Source organism: Mytilus californianus, unplaced genomic scaffold (assembly GCF_021869535.1).
Source record: "Mytilus californianus isolate M0D057914Y unplaced genomic scaffold, xbMytCali1.0.p SCAF_3, whole genome shotgun sequence".
NCBI lineage: Eukaryota > Metazoa > Mollusca > Bivalvia > Mytilida > Mytilidae > Mytilus > Mytilus californianus.
This window is the reverse complement of record NW_026262679.1, coordinates 5,898,750-5,921,999: the sequence shown is the minus strand read 5'-3', so window position 1 is coordinate 5,921,999 and position 23,250 is coordinate 5,898,750. Positions and strand designations below refer to the sequence as shown.

Here is a 23,250-nt window from a genome sequence, read left to right as displayed (position 1 = left end):
CTTGGACCAACTTGAAAACTGGGCCCATAATCAAAAATCTAAACACATGTTTAGATTCAGCATATCAAAGAACCCCATATATTAAATTTTTGTTAAAATCAAACTAAGTTTAATTTTGGACCCTTTGGACCTTAATGTAGACATATTTAAAAAACGGGACTCAAAATTAAAAATCTAGATACACGGTTAGATTCGGCATAACAAATAAATAAATGTGGTCAAAGATTTTACAAATCTAATGCGCCATACTGTGCAATTAAAGATTACTTCTTGAAATTTTTCAATATTTGAAATTTGAAAAAAAAAATAATATTTGAAGAATAAATCTTTTTAATTTCTGAAATCTGAAATGAGAAAAAATTGACCAAGATATGGTCATAATCGCAATTCAAATTTCCAATTACCCATTTAAATTTACCATAGTGCTAACTTAATCTATTTTATAATAGAATTTAAAATATGGTGTCAAATCTTTCATATGGATTTTTTTGTAAAAAAAAAAAAAAGATGCAACATTTGCAGATATTTTTACTGGTCTTCCTTTATAAATATGCATTTCTTTAAACACAATTTAAAAGCAGTGTAAGGGAAGTAATCAAAACGTTGTATTTGGATTACCTCCCTTACACTGTTTTAAATTGTCTTAATTGTTCATTAACCATTACTTTATTCATAATTTAAAAGCAGTGTAAGGGAGGTAATTCAAATATTGTATTTGATTTATCTCCCTTACACTGCTTTAAATTATGTTTGTACTAAAGTATTTGTCCATTAACCAGGACAACCTTGTTTTTCCCCCTTTTTTGCCTCTAATTCCTAAACGGTTTGAGCCATAATCCCCCAAAGCAAATCCTAAACATCCCTTTGAGGTATGGAAACTTGTGGTATAATTTCAGAGAGATCCATACACTGTTCCACAAGTTATTGTCTGGAAACTAGAAAATGATTATTTTTGGCCCCTCATTCCTTAACTGTTGGTACCATAACCCCCAAAATCAATCCAAACCTTCCTTTTGTGGTATTGAACCTTATGGTAAAATTTCATAGAGATCCATTCACTTAAACTAGAGTTAGAGTGCGAAAACCTTTGTGTCTTCGGACGCCGACGTCATACCAATATATGACCACAAAATTTGTTTGCGGTCGTATAAAAAGGAAATAGAGCATCACCGTGACGTGTCGAATGAGATTGAAAAAAATAGTCTATTTTTTTACGCCAAATGTGATGCTATCCAAAATTTCTGAAGAGAACACTGGACTAGTATACATATAACTAGTCCAGTTTGGTTCAAATGGCATACATATAAATCTCTCATATGGTATGAAATGACAAACCACTTAGTTATGCCAACTTTTCATGAAGCAAATGCGTGAGATTTGGCTAAAATTGCAAAGATCAAAGAGAAAATACAATAGATCAAAGGAAAATGCCGCCAAATAAGCATGAAAATGGCAGCCCTGACAATCATATAAATCTTCCAACAGGAACAAAATGGTTATGGTATGCAAAGACTTTAATTCCTCTTCTATAATTTTTTATCTAGTGGATGCTTGAATAACTTTTCCAACTGCATGTACTCAGAGTAGTTTTGGAGGTATAAACAAAGACATTTATCAGTTTATCTGTTTATGGTACATATCTCCATATTTGTTATGATGAACCATGAGATTTATTGCGCTGTCTAAATCTCAATATTAAGGCCTGTTGTCACAAATTGTCTCAAATGTACAGATTTTCTCCTTCGTGCGTTTTGCTCAACGTATTTTTCTCTGTGGATAATTTATGGATATACTTTTTGCAGTTGTCTACATAATTTCTCAAACCCATTTTGACAATTTTTGTACAAGGGAGGCTATCATGATAAACGGCTAAGAGTTGTATACAACTACAGATAAGGAAATAAAGATACCTTATCCTCATTCTTACTTTAAAACTCTCTAATTTAGCATAGACATCTTTCCACACGAGTTCTCTATGGGCAGCGCCATTTTGGTAGAAATCTCTTTCATTTCAAAGTTTGATTACCATTTACACAAAGTCGACCCAAAAAGATTCTTTGGAGATGCCACCTGTCTTTTTGCTTAGTCTGTGAGCTAATAGCAAAATTTGTAAAATAAACTCTACAAAAAAATAATATAATATAAATTAATAGTTTCCCTTATTTAACTGCATCTTTTTTCGTGACGACGGTTAAAATTAACTTTCTCTTGAACAGTGGCGAGAGTGGGAAGTGCCGAAATACGCAACAAATTTCCGGGAAATCCCTACTTTCTCTTCTATTTATAACTTCTGAAGAATTTAGAAGGTACTGTTTCTTCTTCTTTATAACTCCAAATTCCATCAACATACAGACGATTACGTGCATTCAGTCCGAGATTTAACACCATTTCTATGTATAGTTATCATTATTAGGATAGAGAGCCATTTTATTGTGATGTTTTTTTCTAAACGTTCATGCCATTTTATTTCAGAATATTACTGTTGTTTTTGCATTCTTATCAACAGATACAAGTTTTTATCTTATCAACAGACACAGGGGCTTGTTCAATTGAAAAAAAACCACTTTCTCTTTACTTTAAAAGGAGGCTCATTTACAGGTTATATTGGTGTTTCTTCTTCTTCCAAGTCAGAAACCAAATTCATACATAAATGTGTATGGTAATGCAAAGGACTTTGTGCAGGTTAGGGCTGCACAGCTTGTCTTCTCAAAGTATTTATATATGTTCTGTCTACTGTCTACTGTCTGAGCAGCTCTGAATCCCTCTATCTAGTCAGCCCAGGTGACTTTAGATGGAAGTTGATTCCAAACCCTGATGGTCTTTGGGAATATTGACTGTCCATAGGTGTCAGTTTTTTTTTTCTTTCTTTATAAGCGCTGCCTTTACCTCTGATCCAGCTGTTGTTTAGGATTAGGTATTGTTGTCTGTTTATATCTATTAGCCCATGCTGGATTTTAAATAGCATACATAGTCTGATGGTTTCTGTCTGTTCTTCCAGGCTTTCCCACTGTAGTTGTTTAACCATGTGTGTTACACAGTCAGGTGTTCAGTCTGTGTAGCTGTTTTGGACAAATCTTGCTGCTCTTATTTGTACTTGTTCTTTTTGGCTTGATGGATCCCAGATATAAGTTAATTAATCATTATATATTTTTTATCGAGGTGCAGTATATCTAGACCCTGTCAAGACAGCAATACTCATAATTCTAAAGATAAGACATACCAGAAAGGCTTAGGAAAAAGGTTTCTTAAAACATCAAAATTGTTTGCTAAATATCAGAGCTAAATGGGGAATTTATTGCATTTTGCTTTGGTTAGTTTAGATAATAAACAGGATAAAGTTATGAAATTTAGTGTATTATTGTTTCTGGTGAATCCCTGAAAATTGTCACCTATTATTGATTAATAACAGATCATTGCTTTTGAGACGTTTCTCCACACAAGGTTACAGTACCGGTTTGGCCACAGTCCATTTGTATCTTAACATCTGTTTCTAGAAACAATTATATATTCCTCCCTTTATAAGAATAAAAACCATGGCCGAAACAACTTTATAAAGTATGGCCGAACTGGCTGTATGGCCTAAATGATTGTGGCCGAAATGACTGTGGTCCGACTGGCAGTGTGGCAGAAATGTCCTGCATCACAGATCATTATAAAGTTGCATCCATCTAAAAGACATGATTTACAGAATAATCATAAAGTTGTGTAGATGAAAATTTATCTGTAATTAACATGATTAACAAGTAGCTTAGTGAAACTAATTAAGTAATTATTGAATACTACCAGAAGTGTTTTGGTCCTTTTATGTTTTAGACATGTTATACCCAGTTCAAATTTGGTAAGAGTTTGCAGTGGTAAAAGTTTTCAATGCTACACATATTTAAAATGGTACAACCCTTAAAATATAATCTGCTGTAGAAAATAACTTCAGAGTCATTCAAATCTGTTTTTTTTTCTCTCACTGAAACTTGAAATCCTCGGTAAGTTATTAACCACTGATTATTGCTTCGCATGACTGGGGATGGTTCATGACAACTCCACCCCAAGGCTTAAAATGCCCCTTTCTTGGCACCAACATGTGTATCTTTGGTAACCAGTTTGGCTGTCTGGTTGTTGGATCATACCTGTTTGGGTACAACATAGTCCTTAAAGAACTTTGGTGGTTTCTTATATCTCTATGGTCTAGTTACACTGGTTAATCTCATGGTGGTGTTGTCAATAGTCTTCTTCTTCCTGGTGGTATTGCTGTGTATACAGGTATGGTGGGTTCCTCTGCCTCCTCAAGGTATGGATCTGTTGGGGCAGTCTCATCTGAAAGTGGTAAAATTTTGTCTCCCTGTGAGTTTTATTGATGAAATCTTTTTGTGTTATATAAAGTGGATGTACAGGAGACAATAAACTAATGAAATCTGCTATGCAATTTGAGATTTTCATTTGCATTGTTTTATCTTGACAGCTGTTATTTTTGGGTCATTACAAATTACAAATGAGCTAAAGAGGTCACACCAAAATATCAAGATAAAAACAGACCTCCTTAGATAAGAATAAATGGAATGCTTCACTATTTAACAGTAACCATGGAAACTGCCACAGTCAAATATTAGAAAAAGTGGTTATATCTTCTACTTTTACATAGTGATGTAAACTCATATATAAACATCAATTGCCACAAACACAATGAAATTTTAAGTTCTGCTAGTGTTTATTCAACATTTTTGTTTTACAGATTGAGTTTTTGCTGCTTTTGGGAAGAAACAAAGAACTTTACATCATGAGAAAGTGCTTGGTAGCAGATTTCAATCAGCCAATTTACAAAAGAATATGTTCAATTCAAAAGATTTAAATATTGTATTTGATATTGGAAACAGATACCATTAGAATGAAATAATGGCAGATGCAATGGAAAGAGGATGTAGTTACCATGCAATGTTTATTTATAATAAACCAAAGCTAAAAAACAATCGTAAGAAAAACCGAGACTTTGAAGTTTCCTTTGAAGTTGTAAAGTTTGCAGTAGATAAAATGGCAACATGGGGATTTGAAAAGACTTATTACCATGACCGTGATGCCTTACCAGGAAGTAATATATTTGGTGAATTTTTTGATACTGTGAAAGCTTCAAGATTCACTGTTGTTGTATTAACAAAAGGGTTTTTAAGTGACTGTTGGGGAAAGTACAAATCGCAGGCTGCATTTACCAAATTGATAGACCAGGATAAATCAAAAAGATTTATTGCTATGTATATTGATTTAGAACATATACCAGATGAATTTAATACTATGAACAGTTTATGCTTTAGTGCTGACTGGCAAAATGAACACAGGGAGTGGGAAAAGTTTAAAATGCTTTTGAATACTGTCACACATCCTGTACAGGATACTGGACCAGACCGCTTTCCCATGACACACAATACTTCTGGTTATCAAAATGCAATCCTATATAGCAGAGGAACTTTACAACACCCTCAAGCAGGTCTTGCTGGAAATAATCTCCTTGTTGGAGTGCAAGGTAAACTTTAATCAAAAGCATATAAAAATATATATATGAATATGAAAATGATGGTAATTGTACCTTTAGGGGTTTATAAAATGGCCCAAACCATTTCTAAAAAAAAATTTGCTTTATTAAATAAAGATTTAGTATTCTGATAAGGTGAGTTAATAAAGAACTAGACTATTGATATTTGGTATGTTATTGCAATATCATCGGTATATTTTAATTTTAAAAGGGGAATATTAGGCTATGCCTATTAAATGATGCTTCAGTGAATTTGACATCTTTTCATTGTTCAAATGTAAAGTTTTCTTATCAAATGAGATTTTAAACTGGTACTTTCACTAGATATTTGGTTTGCTGTTGTATTAATCCAATGATGAAAAATTTCCAGTAATTTAGTAACAAATTTACAATATGCAATTGCCTTTAAAGCTCACAAACTTTCAAAATATTATTTGCAGTCATTAAAATTTTGGAAGAAATATTGCATATTTACTGACTGCTTTTACATGGTGAAATTCTGAGCTATTATAGAGTTACATCAGGTAACAAGATCTTATTTTTCTACTGCTTGATAAAAACCTTTTTGATGTTATGTCAGTAAAACAAGTTTATGGAGTAAGGATTGAGTACATAGCTTGGTTTATTTTTTACAGAAACAAATCCACCAAATTTACCAAGAGGTATGTATGGCACTTTACAAAGAGGTATGTATGGCACTTTTCTTAATACTACTGATATATGGAATGTTAATACATTGTCTCGATAAACATAATTTATTTGTACATGGCTTAGAAACAGGTAAAATGCGAGTACAAATTAGTCCAAATAAGATTTACATTTCAAAACATTATGTATGGCTATTTTCTTTATTCTGAAACTCTCACAACTGTTCCAAATTAATAATTTGGGTAAATGTTTGAATTTTAATTGGACAGCTTAAAAAAGACAGTCTTCTTTATTGACGTCATAAATAAAACTCTACGGTAACGCATTGTTGGCATCATAAACAAGGCGAAATACGGTCAGTGACTGTAGATCACAAATTTATATGAAAAATACAGTTTTTTACATGAATGGTAATTTTTCCTTTGATCTTCAAGTGAATTAACTTCTGTTTTTAGAGGAGTGCGTTAACTGAATGATTTTTATCGAGCCTGCAACTTCTGTCGCAGAAAGCTTGACAAAGGGATAGTGATCCGCCGGCAGCGTTTACTAACTTTTTAAAAGCTTTATATTTTAGAAGGTGGAAGACCTGGATGCTTCATACTTTGTATATAGATGCCTTATGTTATGAAGTTTCCATCTGTAATATGTCCATTGTCCTTGACCTCATTTTCATGGTTCAGTGACTACTTGAAAAAAAGTGAAGATTTTTTTGTAATGTTAATTTCTCTCTTATTATGAGTAATAGGATAACTATATTTAGTATGTGCGTACCTTGCAAGGTCCTCATGCCTGTCAGACAGTTTTCATCTGACCTCGACCTTATTTCATGGATCAGTGAACAAGGTTAAGTCCATATATCAGATACTATAAGCAATAGGTCTAATATAGTTGGTGTAGGGAATGATTGTAAGGTGTACATGTCCAACTGGCAGGCGTCATCTGACCTTGACCTAATTTTCATGGTTCAGAGGTTAAAGTTAAGTTTTTGTGTTTTGGTCTTTTTTTCTAATACTATATGCAATAGGTCAATTATATTTGGTGTATGGAAATATTTTATCATGTACATGTCAGTCTGGCAGGTTTTATTTGACCTTGACCTCATTTTCACTGTTCATTGCTCAGTGTTAAGTTTTTGTATTTTGGTCTGTTTTTCTTAAACTATAAGCAATAGGTCAAGTATATTTGGTGAATGGAATGATTGTAAGATGTACATGTATTTCCGGTTTATCTGACCTTAGCCTCATTTTCTTGGATCATGATAAGTTTATGTGATACTTGTAGTAAAGCTTTATATTTAGGACTATCAACATAAAATCAATGATCAGTAAAGCAGGCGAGACATTTCAGCGTGTGCACTCTTGTTTAGTTATTGCACTTTCCAATCCCGCTGTTGACCGCATCAATTTGGAATAGCAAAGAATGGGAGGAGCTTAAACCAGTGTTCTAACTTCCATCTCAGAAGTTGTTAATGCACAGTCTGGCTCCGCCTCCTTCGAGAAGTAAATAATGAAAGAATAAAAAAAAATGTAATAGAAATTACTATACATTTTCCTACTGTTATTTTGGTTGGATTCCTGTTTTTATCGTGTCGAAATTAATAATATTCTTAAAAAAATAAATGTCACTGGATGTTTAGTAGTTTTCTCCATTTTATAAAGGCCTATCTCTGAATTGATCATGCTTCAAATATTTGTTGCCTGGACCTTAAACGCAATCTTCAACTATTCCAATCAATTCACCGATCTTATTACATTTGTTGGGATTGAAAAAATAGTATTAATTACTCTCATATATTGATATTGGAAAATGTTTCCTTTTTATCACACCTTTAAAACTCCTTAAACATCGAATAAAATTTTGCATCTACCACCCCCGCCCCCCTTTTCAAGAATTTTCGGAAAGAAAAAACTAATCACTAACACATAAATTGCTATCGAATCTGAATCCAACAGCAACAGTTCATTTAAATGTACCTGTTTCAGAAATACAAATCCAACTGTCATCTGCTGCATGTGTTAATTTTCTGAAAATCAGATATAGTATCATGCTACTATTTGATTGACATATTGAAAGTACAGTAAAGTTTTTTTTGTCAGCATTTAACCTTTGGCATGTGTCATAGCCCATTAATGTTACAAATCATATATAGCCACGCCTTACTCATTAACATATTTAATCCACTCAAAGCTGCACTTTTCGTGAATTAAATACGTTAATTTGTAAAAGGCATACTATATATATAACTTAACTTATCAAATAGTATGGTATAAATAACATTATCATGTTTTTGACATGCGACTCCAAAATGAAATGCCTTTGTAAAATTGATTTTATCACCTTATCCAGTGCAATAGTGTAATCATGGGGTCCTTTACAATCCCCATTCAAAAAGGCAGAGGGAACACAGGTTTAACTCTGCCAGTTCACTGGTCCAGATATATGTTCCTCTGCAAATTCAAATTTTAACTTTAAATTGTTTCAAACATCATGAAACTTCATCACGATAAGCTACTGTGGATTCATTTATTTTCTTGGGTTACCAATTTTCGTGGATTGAGGAAAACTTGCATTTTCGTGGATATTTGATTTCGTGGTTTTGCCAAAGTCTGCATAAATTCCTATACAAAATTTGTTATTCATTGGACGTTGGAATTCGTGGTTCCCGGGTGGACATGAAATCCACAAAAATTGGTATCCAACGAAAAATAAAGAATCCACAGTATACATTAATTTTCAGATCTCTTATATTCATCTTATTCCTTTTTGACAAATCTATTTTCTTACATACATCCATGACTCATCCATCACATGTATCAGTCATAATTTTTCTGCAAGTTAAGTGATAACTTCTTGATATTTGGTTTCAAACTTTTATATCAGCCTATATGCTAGGTCAGACATTTTTAGATCTCTTGTGCATCTTCTTCCTTTTTGAGAACTGTCTTGGTACTCTCCTGATGGAAGCTGGCCTAATATGGGAGAGGCCATGGGTGTGATTCCTCAGCTGTTTCAAATCTTTCAACTTTAAAGTTGGGATTTGCTTCTTCTATAACCAGCACACAGCAAAGTTGTCAGCTCAGAGTGATAGAACATCCTGCCAACCGTTTCAATGTGAGCTAATGATTAAAAGTCCTACTCAGCATGTCAGTTTTGTACAAAGCATGATGTATATTCTTATCTTATTAATATGCATGTAGTATTTGCCACTGAAGATAGAAGTGATCAGTAGTCAACAGTACATCTTTTTAATTTAAATACTTATTTGCAATAAAAGAGTTATATTTTAATAGTAATTTTGACAAGTTTGATGTTAAATTGTTATATTCTGCTAAAGTCTCAAAGATTTGATCTATTCACAGCACTTTGAATATAAAGGCAGGTTTAAGTAACTATTATTGGAATTCAATATATATCGACATGCATTTCATCACATTGTATCTGTATTCACACCATTTTAAGAATTTGATGTCAGTTTGACAAGTATTACTTAATCTTGACCACGATTCTAGTGTTGACTCCTTCATATCTTTATCTGTGTTAAGAGTTTTGTTATAAAGTTTATAAAAGTACCTTATACAACAAGTAACATATAGTCTATAAATTCAACATTTATAGATGTTCATGCCATCTTACTGGTAACAAGAGGCACTTGACTTTTACCTCATTTTCATGCATATATCCATCTCATGTATCAGTCACATGTTCAGTGATAATTTCTTGATATTTGGTTTCAAACAATATCAAACTAATAGGCTAGGTCAGCCTCACTCTTAAGTTTTAGATCTCTTATACATCTTCTTCCAATTTGAGAAATGCATTGGTGTTCTCCTGGTAGCATGCTCATCTAATGTGGGTGTGGTTTGATCTACTTATTATAATGCTGTCATTTTAAATGGTATTGTCTCTCCTTTATATTTATATTTGTGTTACTAAGTAAGTGTTGTGTGATAAAGTTTATAATAATACAATATAAATTTATTGAACATAAGATGTTCAAATCTACATGCAACTTTTGCCTCCCTTTAACTAGTCACAGTTGGCCCCTGATCTTTACCTCATTATACGACCGCAAAAATTGAAAATTTTTTGGTCGTATATTGGTATGACGTTGGCGTCGTCGTCGTCGTCGTCGTCTGGCGTCGTCCGGCGTCGTCCGAAGACACATTGGTTTTCGCACTCTAACTTTAGTTTAAGTGAATGGATCTCCATGAAATTTTACCATAAGGTTCAATACCACAAAAGGAAGGTGGGGATTGATTTTGGGGGTTATGGTACCAACAGTTAAGGAATTAGGGGCCAAAAAGGGGCCAAAAATAAGCATTTTTGTAACTTTCAGACAATAACTTGTGTGTAAGTGTATGGATCTCTCTGACATTGTACCACAAGGTTCCATATCACAAAGGGAAGGCTGTAATTGATTTTGGGGGTAATTGCCTCAAAATTTTAGGAATTAGGGGCCAAAAAAGGGGCAAAAAACAAGCATTTTTCTAGTTTCATGACAATAACTTGTAAGTGTTTGGATATTTCTGAAATTGTACTACAAGGTTCCATATCACAAAGGGAAAGCTGGAATTGAGTTTGGGGGTAATTGCCCGAAACGTTTAGGAATTGGGGCCAAAAAGGGGCCAAAAATAAGCATTTTTCTAGTTTCCAGACAATAACTTGTGTTCAAGTGTATGGATCTCTCTGAAATTGTACTGCAAGGTACCATACCACAAAGGGAAGGCTGGGATTGAGTTTGGGGGTGATGAATCATAAGGGGGTTCAAAAAATTTGGGGGGGGATTTATTTTTTTCTTTTTTTTTCTTTTTTTCCTTTTTTTTTTCTTTTAAAATTTTCCATTTTAAGTTGGTTATTTCTGATTAATATTTAAAAGCAAATAATAATGATATGGTAGGAGATACACACCAAACAGGATGTGTAAATTATTATATAATAAGTATTGTGCAATAGCAAGAAATTTTCAATTGCACAGTATTGCACAATTGCAAGAAATCTTCAATTGCACAGTATTGCGCAATAGCAAGAAATCTTCAATTGCACAGTATTGCGCAATAGCAAGAAATATCCAATAGCACAATATTGCGCAATAGCAAGAAATTGTCAATTGTACAGTATTGCACAATAGCAAGAAATATTCAATTGCACAGTATTGTGCAACAGAAGATACTTCGTATAAATTGCTTATTTCTTGATCAATTTCAATGGGGTTTTATTCTTGAATTCTTGGGGTTCTTTAATATGCTGAATCTAACCGTGTATTAAGTTTTTGGATTTTGGGCCCCGTTTTTTAATTGGTCCACATTGAGGTCCAAGGGGTCCAAAATTTAACTTTGTTTGATTTCATCAAAAATTGAATTATTGGGGTTCTTTGATATGCCGAATCTAACCGTGTATTTAGATTCTTAATTTTTGGTTCCGTTTTCAAATTGGTCTACATTAAGGTCAAGAGGGTCCAAAATTAAACTTAGTTTGATTTTAACAAAAATTGAATTTTTAGGGTACTTTGATATGCTGAATCTAAATATGTATTTAGATTTTTGATTATGGGCCCAGTTTTCAAGTTGGTCCAAATCGGGGTCCAAAATTAAACTTTGTTTGATTTCAACAAAAATTGAATATATGGGGTTCATTGATATGCTGAATCTAACCATGTATTTAGATTTTTGATTTTTGGGCCCCGTTATCAACTTTGTCCACATTGAGGTCAAAAGGGTCCAAAATTAAACTTTGTTTGATTTCATCAAAAATTGAATTATTGGGGTTCTTTGATATGCCAAATCTAACCGTGTATTTAGATTTTTAATTTTGGGTCCCGTTTTTTAAATTGGTCTACATTAAGGTCCAAAGGGTCCAAAATTAAACTTAGTTTGATTTTAACAAAAATTGAATTTTTGGGGTTCTTTGATATGCTGAATCTAAACATGTGTTTAGATTTTTGATTATGGGACCAGTTTTCAAGTTGGTCCAAGTTGGGGTCCAAAATTAAACTTTGTTTGATTTCAACAAAAATTGAATATATGGGGTTCTTTGATATGCTGAATCTAAACATGTGTTTAGATTTTTGATTATGGGACCAGTTTTCAAGTTGGTCCAAGTTGGGGTCCAAAATTAAACTTTGTTTGATTTCAACAAAAATTGAATATATGGGGTTCTTTGATATGCTGAATCTTACCATGTATTTAGATTTTTTATTTTGTGGGCCTGCTATCAAATTGGTTCATATTGAGGTCAAAAGGGTCCAAAATTAAACTTTGTTTGATTTCATCAAAAATTGAATTATTGGGGTTCTTTGATATGCAAAATCTAACCGTGTTTTTAGATTTTTAATTTTGGGTCCCGTTTTTTAAATTGGTCTACATTAAGGTCCAAAGGGTCCAAAATTAAACTTAGTTTGATTTTAACAAAAATTGAATTCTTGGGGTACTTTGATATGCTGAATGTAAACATGTGTTTAGATTTTTGATTATGGGACCAGTTTTCAAGTTTGTCCAAGTTGGGGTCCAAAATTAAACTTTGTTTGATTTCAACAAAAAATGAATATATGGGGTTCTTTGATATGCTGAATCTAACCATGTATTTTGATTTTGGACATTGGACCATAATAGGTAAATTAAAAAAATTGAAGTTCTTAGACCACATTCTTTCTGTGTCAGAAACCTATGCTGTGTCAAATATTTAATCACAATCCAAATTCAGAGCTGTATCAAGCTTGAATGTTGTGTCCATACCTGCCCCAACTGTTCAGGGTTCGACCTCTGCGGTCGTATCAAGCTGCGCCCAGCGAAGCATTTTATTTTCATAATGTAATGATTGTAAAAGATTTAATAGAATTATATCACAAATTATTTTGGTGATGGTTGTTGTCTACTATATTTGTTTTTGTTTATCATTGTCGCATGAATCAGGCCATAGGTTTTCTTTTTTTAAACTCACTCACATTTTCACATTTTGGCCTTTAATAAACTATTATATAGTATGTGTTTTGTTCATTGTTGAAGTCAGTGCTGTAAGTATTCACAATCCCTGCCATTTGATATTTGGTGGATAGTTGTTTCAATGGCATTCAAACCAAATTTCCTAATTTTTATATCTTAAATGTTTTGTTTGCAAAATTGGATTAATTTTTTGTTTTTGACAGGAAACAGTATTCTTGAAACAGATGCAGGACCCCATGATCTTCCAGAAACAACTGACAACTTACAACCAGTGATTCCAAATACAACAAATAGATCTGATAATGGAAATACTTCAAATCAACAATCAGGTGGAGGCAACCAGGACAGTCATGGATTTTCTGTGACACAATCAAATGACAGCTCAATTATATACCAGAGGCACAGTACAAATGGATTAAATTCTAACAATTCAGCTCCTGGTGCCATAGCAACAAATCCAACATCATCATCAACAACTACAGCAAGTCTACATGTTGAAAACAACCAAAGCACAACACAGACAGGTGTTGGTCCGACACCATCAGTGGTCACTCCTCCAAATACAGTAATGGCAACTACTGGGAACAATATGGAGGAAAATATAGTCCTGACACAAGGAGCTCAAGCAGTAGCATCAACAAGTACTACAATGCAGACTTCTGGTACTAGAGCTCAAGAAATAGCATCTAGAAGTACTACAATGCAGACTTCTGCTAGTAGAGAGCCTCCTGATGGTGCAGCAACTTTGACTAATTCACCACCTGTATACATACAACATTCTTCAGATACAAATTTAAAGGTTTATTTTATATCTTCTTAAACGTTTGTTTAGATTAAAAGTGATATGTCATTGAAATAATATAAACTCATGGGAGGTATAAAAAAATAGAAAATGCAAAATCAGTTAAAAATTGGGGAAATACATTTGAAAAAACTAAACTGACTGTCATGTATTTGGCACAAAACAAACATTATTCACAGCCTTACTCCATAACATAAACTTTATTATATTATCTGACTCCTCAACATAAACTTTATTATATTATCAGACTCCTCAACATAAACTTTATTATATTATCTGACTCCTCAACATAAACTTTATTATATTATCTGACTCCTCAACATAAACTTTATTATATTATCTGAGAGAGAAAAAATAGTAAGAACTTGTTTGAATATTTATTTTACAGAATATAGTTGGCAGAGACAATGGTGATGAAGATTATCCTTCCAGTAGTTTAAACAGAAATGATGTGGAACCTGATAACAGTGGTCAAAGTATCAGTAACTCAACAGACAATCAGGTATCATGTATTGTTGCTCATTTTTTGTAAAAAAATAATTGTCTCTAATCATTTAGTTTGTGGAAGGGTTGCTAGCTATAAAACCAGGTTTAACCCACCATTCTATTTTTTGTAAAAAAATAATTGTCTCTAATCATTTAGTTTGTGGAAGGGTTGCTAGCTATAAAACCAGGTTTAACCCACCATTCTTCTGAAAATGCATGTACCAAGTCAGGAATATGACACTTTTCCATTCGTTCTGCTGATTAATATAGCTGACCATTTGATTTTGATAGGTTTTATGGAATTCCCCCTTTTTGAATTTATCTTGGAATTTGGTATTTCTGTTAATACTCTTTTACATAGAATTAACAAATGGATAGGTGGATGTGTTGTATGAATTTAAGGAAGCAAACTAAAAAATAGTAAAGTAGAATTTTTTCACTTATACTAAGGTACACATCTTAAACTGTTAAAGTACTTTTATTCTTGGATTCCTGTGTTTGGTGGTTTATGGAAACTTTTGTTTTATGAATCAGTGGCTAAACCGATGAACAAGAACAACAACTTATGAAAAAGTCGAGAAAATCAGAAGTAAAACAATGCCGGTGACGATACTGATCAAAAGTTATTTCTATACAACAATTGTACATTTTAAAGAAATTATTTGTTAAACTGTTGTAATAAGAAACATACATGCAAAGACATAATGTTTTATGATTATTATTTACAGAGATAATTGCATTAGAAGCTCGTGAAACTGAAATTTAAAAACTGCCAATCTTTGCTGCATATTGATAAAAAAAAAATGGAAAAAATCATGAACATACAAAATCTAAAAATCTTTCAGGTCAAAAATTCCACATAGTCCTTTTAAACATGTTACAATTTCCCAAAATATACCTATTTTCACGTCTCAAATTTTCTAGTACATCGGTCTGCTCTTGTCAAGTGAACTTTCCATATAGAAATATTGTCTTTTCATCAATATAACATTTTAACAGTCATGTCTGTGCAGGATAAAAAATTAAAGATAAATATTTTCATAAAGTAGGTTATCCGTTAAAATATTTTACTATGTTTTATACAATTCTAAGAAAAAGGTTGTCTCGATTTTTGTCCATGAATTTGCGGTCTTCTCGATCGATTCACTTTCAATGTTTATATTGGGATAAGGTCCGTTTGAATTTGCTTAGTAACTTAATTTTAAAAGAGTTAATCTTTGCTGCATATCAATCGATTCCATTGCAAATTTTACCCATAACTTCTCTCATCGAGCTGCATACATATACTGATACTTGGCGTGTTCCAGAGAGGTATACAGCCGATAAAAAAATAATTTGAAGTTGATACCCCTGAAATTTATTTGCATAGCAATAGTTTAAACCAATTTTACACAAAGCTCCTATAGCCTGGTGTACTCGTGGTTTGCTAAGTTAGGAAAGAAATGATAACATTGTATGAAAATTTTGTTTTTATTTCATTTACATTTATTATAACTATTTACCTGAATGTTGTCTTCTGAATTTATAATTAATAGCGTCCTTACTAAAACGAGACAAACATTGAAAAGATCCAGATTTCTGTGTTTACAGGGGAGGTAATATTTTGTCACTAGATTTCCCACTGGAATCCTGTGTTTGAGGTTCATGAAAACTTTTGTTCTAAGTTGTTTTTGTTTGTGGGTCATGGAAACTTTTGTGCTAGGATTTTTTTGTTTGTGGGTCATGGAAACTTTTGTGCTAGTATTCCTGTGTATGTGGTTCATAGAAACTTTTGTGCTAGGATTCCTGTGGTTGTGATTCATGGAAACTTTTATTCTAGGATCCCTGCAGTTGTTTTTCATAAAAATCTTTTGTTCTAGGATTTCTGTGTTTGTTGTTTGTGGAAACTTTTGTTCTAGGATCCCTGTGGTTGTTTTTCATGAAATCTTTTATTCTAGGATTCCTGTTTTGTGGTTCATTATTGGAAACTCTTATTGTAGGTGTCCAGTGTTTTTCTAGTATTCCTGTGGTTGTGGTTGATAGACACTTTTGTTCTAGTATTCCTGTGTTTGTGGTTGACAGACATTTTTGTTCTAGGATTCAAGTGGTTGTGGTTGATAGACACTTTTGTTCTAGTATTCCTGTGTTTGTGGTTGACAGGCACTTTTGTTCTAGGATTCAAGTGGTTGTGGTTGATAGACACTTTTGTTCTAGTATTCCTGTGTTTGTGGTTGATAGACACTTTTGTTCTAGGATTCCTGTGGTTGTGGTTGATAGGCACTTTTGTTCTAGGATTCCTGTGGTTGATAGACACTTTTGTTCTAGTATTCCTGTGTTTGTGGTTGACAGGCACTTTTGTTCTAGGATTCCTGTGTTTGTGGTTGATAGACACTTTTGTTCTAGGATTCCTGTGGTTGTGGTTGATAGGCACTTTTGTTCTAGGATTCAAGTGGTTGTGGTTGATAGACACTTTTGTTCTAGTATTCCTGTGTTTGTGGTTGATAGACACTTTTGTTCTAGGATTCAAGTGGTTGTGGTTGATAGACACTTTTGTTCTAGTATTCCTGTGTTTGTGGTTGACAGGCACTTTTGTTCTAGGATTCCTGTGGTTGTGGTTGATAGGCACTTTTGTTCTAGGATTCCTGTGGTTGTGGTTGATAGGCACTTTTGTTCTAGTATTCCTGTGTTTGTGGTTGACAGGCACTTTTGTTCTAGGATTCCTGTGGTTGTGGTTGATAGGCACTTTTGTTCTAGGATTCCTGTGGTTGTGGTTGATAGGCACTTTTGTTCTAGTATTCCTGTGTTTGTGGTTGATAGACACTTTTGTTCTAGGATTCAAGTGGTTGTGGTTGATAGACACTTTTGTTCTAGTATTCCTGTGTTTGTGGTTGATAGACACTTTTGTTCTAGGATTCCTGTGGTTGTGGTTGATAGGCACTTTTGTTCTAGGATTCAAGTGGTTGTGGTTGATAGACACTTTTGTTCTAGGATTCACATGGTGTTGGTTCATAGGTACTTTTGTTCTAGTGGTTGATAGGCACTTTTGTTCTAGGATTCACATGGTGTTGGTTCATAGGTACTTTTGTTCTAGTGGTTGATAGGCACTTTTGTTCTAGGATTCAAGTGGTTGTGGTTGATAGGCACTTTTGTTCTAGGATTCACATGGTGTTGGTTCATAGGTACTTTTGTTCTAGTGGTTGATAGGCACTTTTGTTCTAGGATTCAAGTGGTTGTGGTTGATAGGCACTTTTGTTCTAGGATTCACATGGTGTTGGTTCATAGGTACTTTTGTTCTAGTGGTTGATAGGCACTTTTGTTCTAGGATTCAAGTGGTTGTGGTTGATAGGCACTTTTGTTCTAGGATTCACATGGTGTTGGTTCATAGGTACTTTTGTTCTAGTGGTTCATAGACACTTTTGTTCTAGGATTCCTGTAGTTGATAGGCACTTTTGTTCTAGGATTCCTGTGGTTGTGGTTAATAGGCACTTTTGTTCTAGGATTCCTGTGGTTGTGGTTGATGGGCCTTTTCGTTCTAGGATTCCTGTGGTTGATAGGCACTTTTGTTCTAGGATTCCTGTGGTTGATAGTCACTTTTGTTCTAGGATTCCTGTGGTTGATAGTCACTTTTGTTCTAGGATTCCTGTGGTTGATAGTCACTTTTGTTCTAGGATTCCTGTGGTTGATAGTCACTTTTGTTCTAGGATTCCTGTGGTTGATAGGCACTTTTGTTCTAGGATTCCTGTGGTTGATAGGCACTTTTGTTCTAGGATTCCTGTGGTTGATAGTCACTTTTGTTCTAGGATTCCTGTGGTTGATAGTCACTTTTGTTCTAGGATTCCTGTGGTTGATAGGCACTTTTGTTCTAGGATTCCTGTGGTTGATAGGCACTTTTGTTCTAGGATTTCTGTGGTTGATAGGCACTTTTGTTCTAGTATTCCTGGTGTTGCTGTTCTTGGACATTTTGTTCTAAGATTAATGTGGTTGTAGTACATTAAATTATTTGTTCTAGGATTCCTGAGTTTATGGTCAATTAAAACCTTTATTTTAGGATTCCTGTGGTTTGCAAATGATAGGAACTTTGTCCTAGGATTCTTGTGGATGTGGTTCATGGAAACTTTATTCTAGGATTTCTGTGGTTGTAATTGACGAAAACATATGGTTGAGTTTTTCTTATCTTTTTGTTTGATGAGCACTTTCCTCTAGGGTCCCAATGTCTGTGGTTCATGGCAACTTGTATTCTTATGTAACAAGTTCTTGTTAAATGAAAACTTTTCCTATGGGATTTCAGTGGTTGTGATTAATAGAAATTCATTATAGGAATGCAATGTTTGTTTTCAATAGAAATTCAGCATGTCAGTCTAGTATGAAACAGGATAGTGTTTTTGTCAGACTTGAAGCAGCCACCAATCAAATCAATCCATTTAATCAATATTTTGATGTGATTGATTGACAAATTTGTTATGTTATTCCACTTGAACATGTGTAATTAGAGCTAATAGAACATCTGCTTATTAAGGTCAATAGAAATTCATGCAATCTTTGTGTATGAATATACAGAGAATAACATCTTCAACCAATGATTAAACTATTTTCAGATTAAGAACTTTCGAACAATGTATACTAGTTTAACCAACAAATTACTTCAGAATTTTATACGCATAAAAAAATGAAACCAAATTTTACCAAAATTACAGTCTGATTCCATTAAAAGATACACTGTATTTTATTCAAGTTTTTTTAAACACATTATTTTAAGCATTCATGTATAAGATATTAATCTGAATTGAAAAAGAGGGACGAAAGATACCAGAGGGACAGTCAAACTCATAGATCGAAAACAAACTGTCAACGCCATGGCCAAAAATAAAAAGACAAACAGACAAATAATAGTACAGATGAAACAACATAGAAAACTAAAGACTAAGCAACACGAACACCACCAAAAACTGGGGGTGATCTCAGGTGCTCCAGAAGGGTAAGCAGATCCTGCTCCACATGTGGCACCCGTCTTGTTGCTTATGTTATTACAAATCCGGTAAATAGTCTAATTCGGTAGGTCACATTAGTGAAAAGGGAAGGGTATTGTAGTTACGACATAAGGAACATATCCGATATCATCTGTAAATGGTTATTCCATAGCGGTCAACCAACTCGTGATGGCAATTATAATCAATAATGATCAAGCAATTATATTCTACATTAACTTAAAAAAACATAAAGTAAATTTTATATGAATGTTGCATGATATTTTTTTATTCAATCCCACATATAAAGAATCATCGTGGTTTTTGGATTTCAAAGGCTGCATAAAGATATATGTATCAGATATTAAAATTCGATTTCTTATTATTGGGATACTCACCCAATCACATTATTCACATTAATCAAAACCTCACAATAATTTCTGAATCTACTGGATAACAAGACACTGGCTGATCCCTTTAACAATGGAACACACACTGGGTAAATCTTCTCACACAAGAAAATGTTTATCATTCCACAAAATATAAAACTTGTTTACTTCAGTGATAAATGTGAATGAATGAAGATATGGGTTATACATTAATGAAACAGCAACTCAACAACATTGCAAGAGGCTGTCAATGTCTCATTGTTAAAGCAATCAAGGGGTATAACTCCTGAACAGCTAATGTGAAAATTTTCAAAACAATTCTTTTCCTCCCTTAGGTATGAGAAACAACATACATTGTATTTAAACCTTTTTGGTTAACATTGGTTGAACTATTATTAGGTTATTGCAAGGATGCAGCTTGAGCCCCTGGTTGTAAAACACATGGTGTCCATCCATCCATCTACTGTACTACCCATATCATGGAAGCAGCTTGGGGCCCCTGCTTGTAAAACACATGGTGTCCACCCATCCATCTACTGTACTACCAATATCATTGAAGCAACTGGGGCCCCTGCTTGTAAAACACATGGTGTCCATCCATCCATCTACTGTACTACCCACATCATGGAAGCAGCTGGGGCCCCTGCTTGTAAAACACATGGTGTCCACCCATCCATCTACTGTACTACCAATATCATGGAAGCAGCTGGGGCTCCTGCTTGTAAAACACATGGTGTCCATCCATCCATCTACTGTACTACCCATATCATGGAAGCAGCTGGGGCCCCTGCTTGTAAAACACATGGTGTCCACCCATCCATCTACTGTACTACCAATATCATGGAAGCAGCTGGGGCCCCTGCTTGTAAAACACATGGTGTCCATCCATCCATCTACTGTACTACCCATATCATGGAAGCAGCTGGGGCCCCTGCTTGTAAAACACATGGTGTCCACCCATCCATCTACTGTACTACCAATATCATGGAAGCAGCTGGGGCCCCTGCTTGTGAGAACACATGTCCACTCATCCATCTCCTGTTCTATCAATGTCATGGAAGTAGTTGGAGCCCATGCTTGTGAAAAAAACATATGTCCACCCATCCATCTACTGTTCAACCAATGTCATTGAAGCAGCTAAAGCCCCTGCTTGTGAAAACACATTTCCACCCGTCCATCTCCTGTTCTACCAATGTCATGGAAGCAGTTGGAGCCCATGCTTGTGAGAACACATGTCCACCCATCCATCTCCTGTTCTACCAATGTCATGGAAGCAGCTGGAGCCCCTGCTTGTGAAAACACATGCCCACCCATCCATCTACTGTTCTACCAATGTCATGGAAGCAGCTGGGGCCCCTGCTTGTAAAACACATGGTGTCCATCCATCCATCTACTGTACTACCAATATCGTGGAAGCAACTGGGGCCCCTGCTTGTGAATACACATGTCCACCCATCCATATCCTGTTCTTCCAATGTCATGGAAGCAGCTGGAGCCCAATGCTTGTGGAATCACATGTCCACCCATCCATATCCTTTACTACCAATGTGATGGAAGCAGCTGGAGCCCCTGCTTGTGAAAACACATGTCCACCCATCCCATCTCCTGTTCTACCACTGTCATGGAAACAGCTGGAGCCCCTGCTTGTGAAAACACATGTCCACCCATCCATCTGTACTACCAATGTCATGGAATAGAAGTTCCTTTATAATATTAGTTCAAAATGGACGAAATATTCTGGAATATTAATCCAATGGATGAAATATTACAGTAATTGTTTCTGACATAATAAAGGGTAGAAAATATTTCTTCCAACAGGAACAGATATAATAGCATTGTTTATAACGATGTTTCCACAGGAACTTCTTTTAGAAGGATTAAATATATGTTAACATCCCAAATAAGTAAATATATTTTCTTTTTGTGTCTGTTACAGTCTAGCACTGATTCACTTAAAACTGAGACCAAGGATAGTCAACCTGAACATACTAAAAGGTTTGTTTGTCCAAAAGATGGACATTCGAATTCTCAGCACGATAGTGGATATGATCAGGGTCTGAACTTTGATTCCATTGCAAGTGACCATCAAGATACAAATGGTTTCAACACTGAGTCCATAGGAATAAATAGATTAAATGATTATAGTGCTCTACTGACAAACAATAGTGATAGGTATGAATCAATGGATGGACCTGCAACAAACCGCCAAGGTAACTAAAAACTATGAATAATAGGCAAGTATGATGGGACAAGCATCAAAAGTACTTCTCCAAATGACAATACTAAACACTGTTGTAAATATTTAAATATTCATTCCATATCCATTCATTTTAGAAACAAATAAAAATAAAATACAATTGCCAGCATTGCTTCAAGGTGAGAAATTCTCTGTTTCCAAAAAATGTTTCATGAAATTAATACATTCATTGTTCATATTATGGTCTTTTTGTAAACTTTCAAAGTTGATGTTTCTTCTAAGCAACTGAAATAAATTAGGTCAACAAAATTCCTAAACACATAAATGAACTAAAATTAAAAAACATACTATTGTACATTCAGGCTTCTATTTGACGAATTTTATTTACACTGAAGCCAACTTAAGTGAGAAGACATAAGAACTGTATCATTAAAAACAAAACTTTTTGTAAAATATGATTTATGTTATTATCTTGTATTCAATTGATTACACATGTCAAACTTTGAATGTCAAATGCTTATTTCTAATGTTTGTTGAAACCTGCACACCTTTATTGTAAGAAAAAGAATTTAAACATAGCTATCTAACAAACACTTGTATGGTTTCAGCTGTAATAAGAAAATATGAAATATCAGAATGCTTCATTGATACACAGTTTTCAATATATTAATATCATTTGATATGACATTATATCTTTTTGAAGTTGATAGGGTCTAATTTATGTTAATGCATTCAAAATACTCTCCATCAATTTAAGATCATAAACAATACAACCAATTACTCATTAAATAAATGCTTTTATACTTAATACATGTATGAAATCTGTGTCAAAGTAATATTAATTACCTCATAACATTTTACTAAGTACTGTAAATTATTTTAAGAGATAAAAGTATTTATTTGTGAATTTTTATTTACAGGTGCTTCCCTTTTATTGTCTACAATGAGAAGGATGCTACCTGGTACCAGATCTACAATGAGAAATACTATGGGGACAATGATTAAACCCATAGCGAAATTTGTACAGAAATGTGACCAAAGTTATTTTTAAAATAAATCATATATTTATTGTTTTATATTTTAACCTAACTGTTTTCTTTTATTATATTTTATAATTTATAATTAATATCATTTGCTCAAAGAGACACATGGGACCGGATACAAGTTGAACCAACTTTATTTGAAGTCTTATAAAAATAAGAAGATATGGTATTATTGCCATTGAGACATCTCTCCACAAGAGACCAAATGACACTGATATCAACATTTTAGGTCACCGTTCCACCTTCAACAATAAGCATACCCATACCCATTTATTTGAAGTCTAAT

The 23,250-nt window shown here is 33.9% G+C and overlaps 2 protein-coding genes across 2 annotated transcripts in view; one reads left to right on the top strand and one right to left on the bottom strand.

Moving 5' to 3' along the window:
* The window catches only part of LOC127733881 (protein RRP5 homolog), a 49,261-nt gene extending 47,256 nt beyond the window's left edge, over positions 1 to 2,005 (bottom strand). The window contains exon 1 of the mRNA XM_052243328.1: positions 1,928 to 2,005. The gene's annotated coding sequence lies outside the window, so the exon portion shown is untranslated. The remainder of the gene's footprint in view (positions 1 to 1,927) is intronic.
* Positions 2,006 to 4,742: 2,737 nt separating this feature from the next.
* On the top strand, positions 4,743 to 23,005 carry LOC127733884 (serine-rich adhesin for platelets-like). Its single transcript, XM_052243332.1, has 6 exons — positions 4,743 to 5,509; positions 6,154 to 6,180; positions 13,308 to 13,903; positions 14,295 to 14,408; positions 21,661 to 21,934; positions 22,842 to 23,005. The coding sequence occupies exons 1-6, from the start codon at positions 4,888 to 4,890 to the stop codon at positions 22,970 to 22,972; spliced, it is 1,764 nt and encodes a 587-aa protein (XP_052099292.1). The 5' UTR covers positions 4,743 to 4,887; the 3' UTR covers positions 22,973 to 23,005.
* The last annotated feature ends 245 nt before the right edge of the window (positions 23,006 to 23,250 follow it).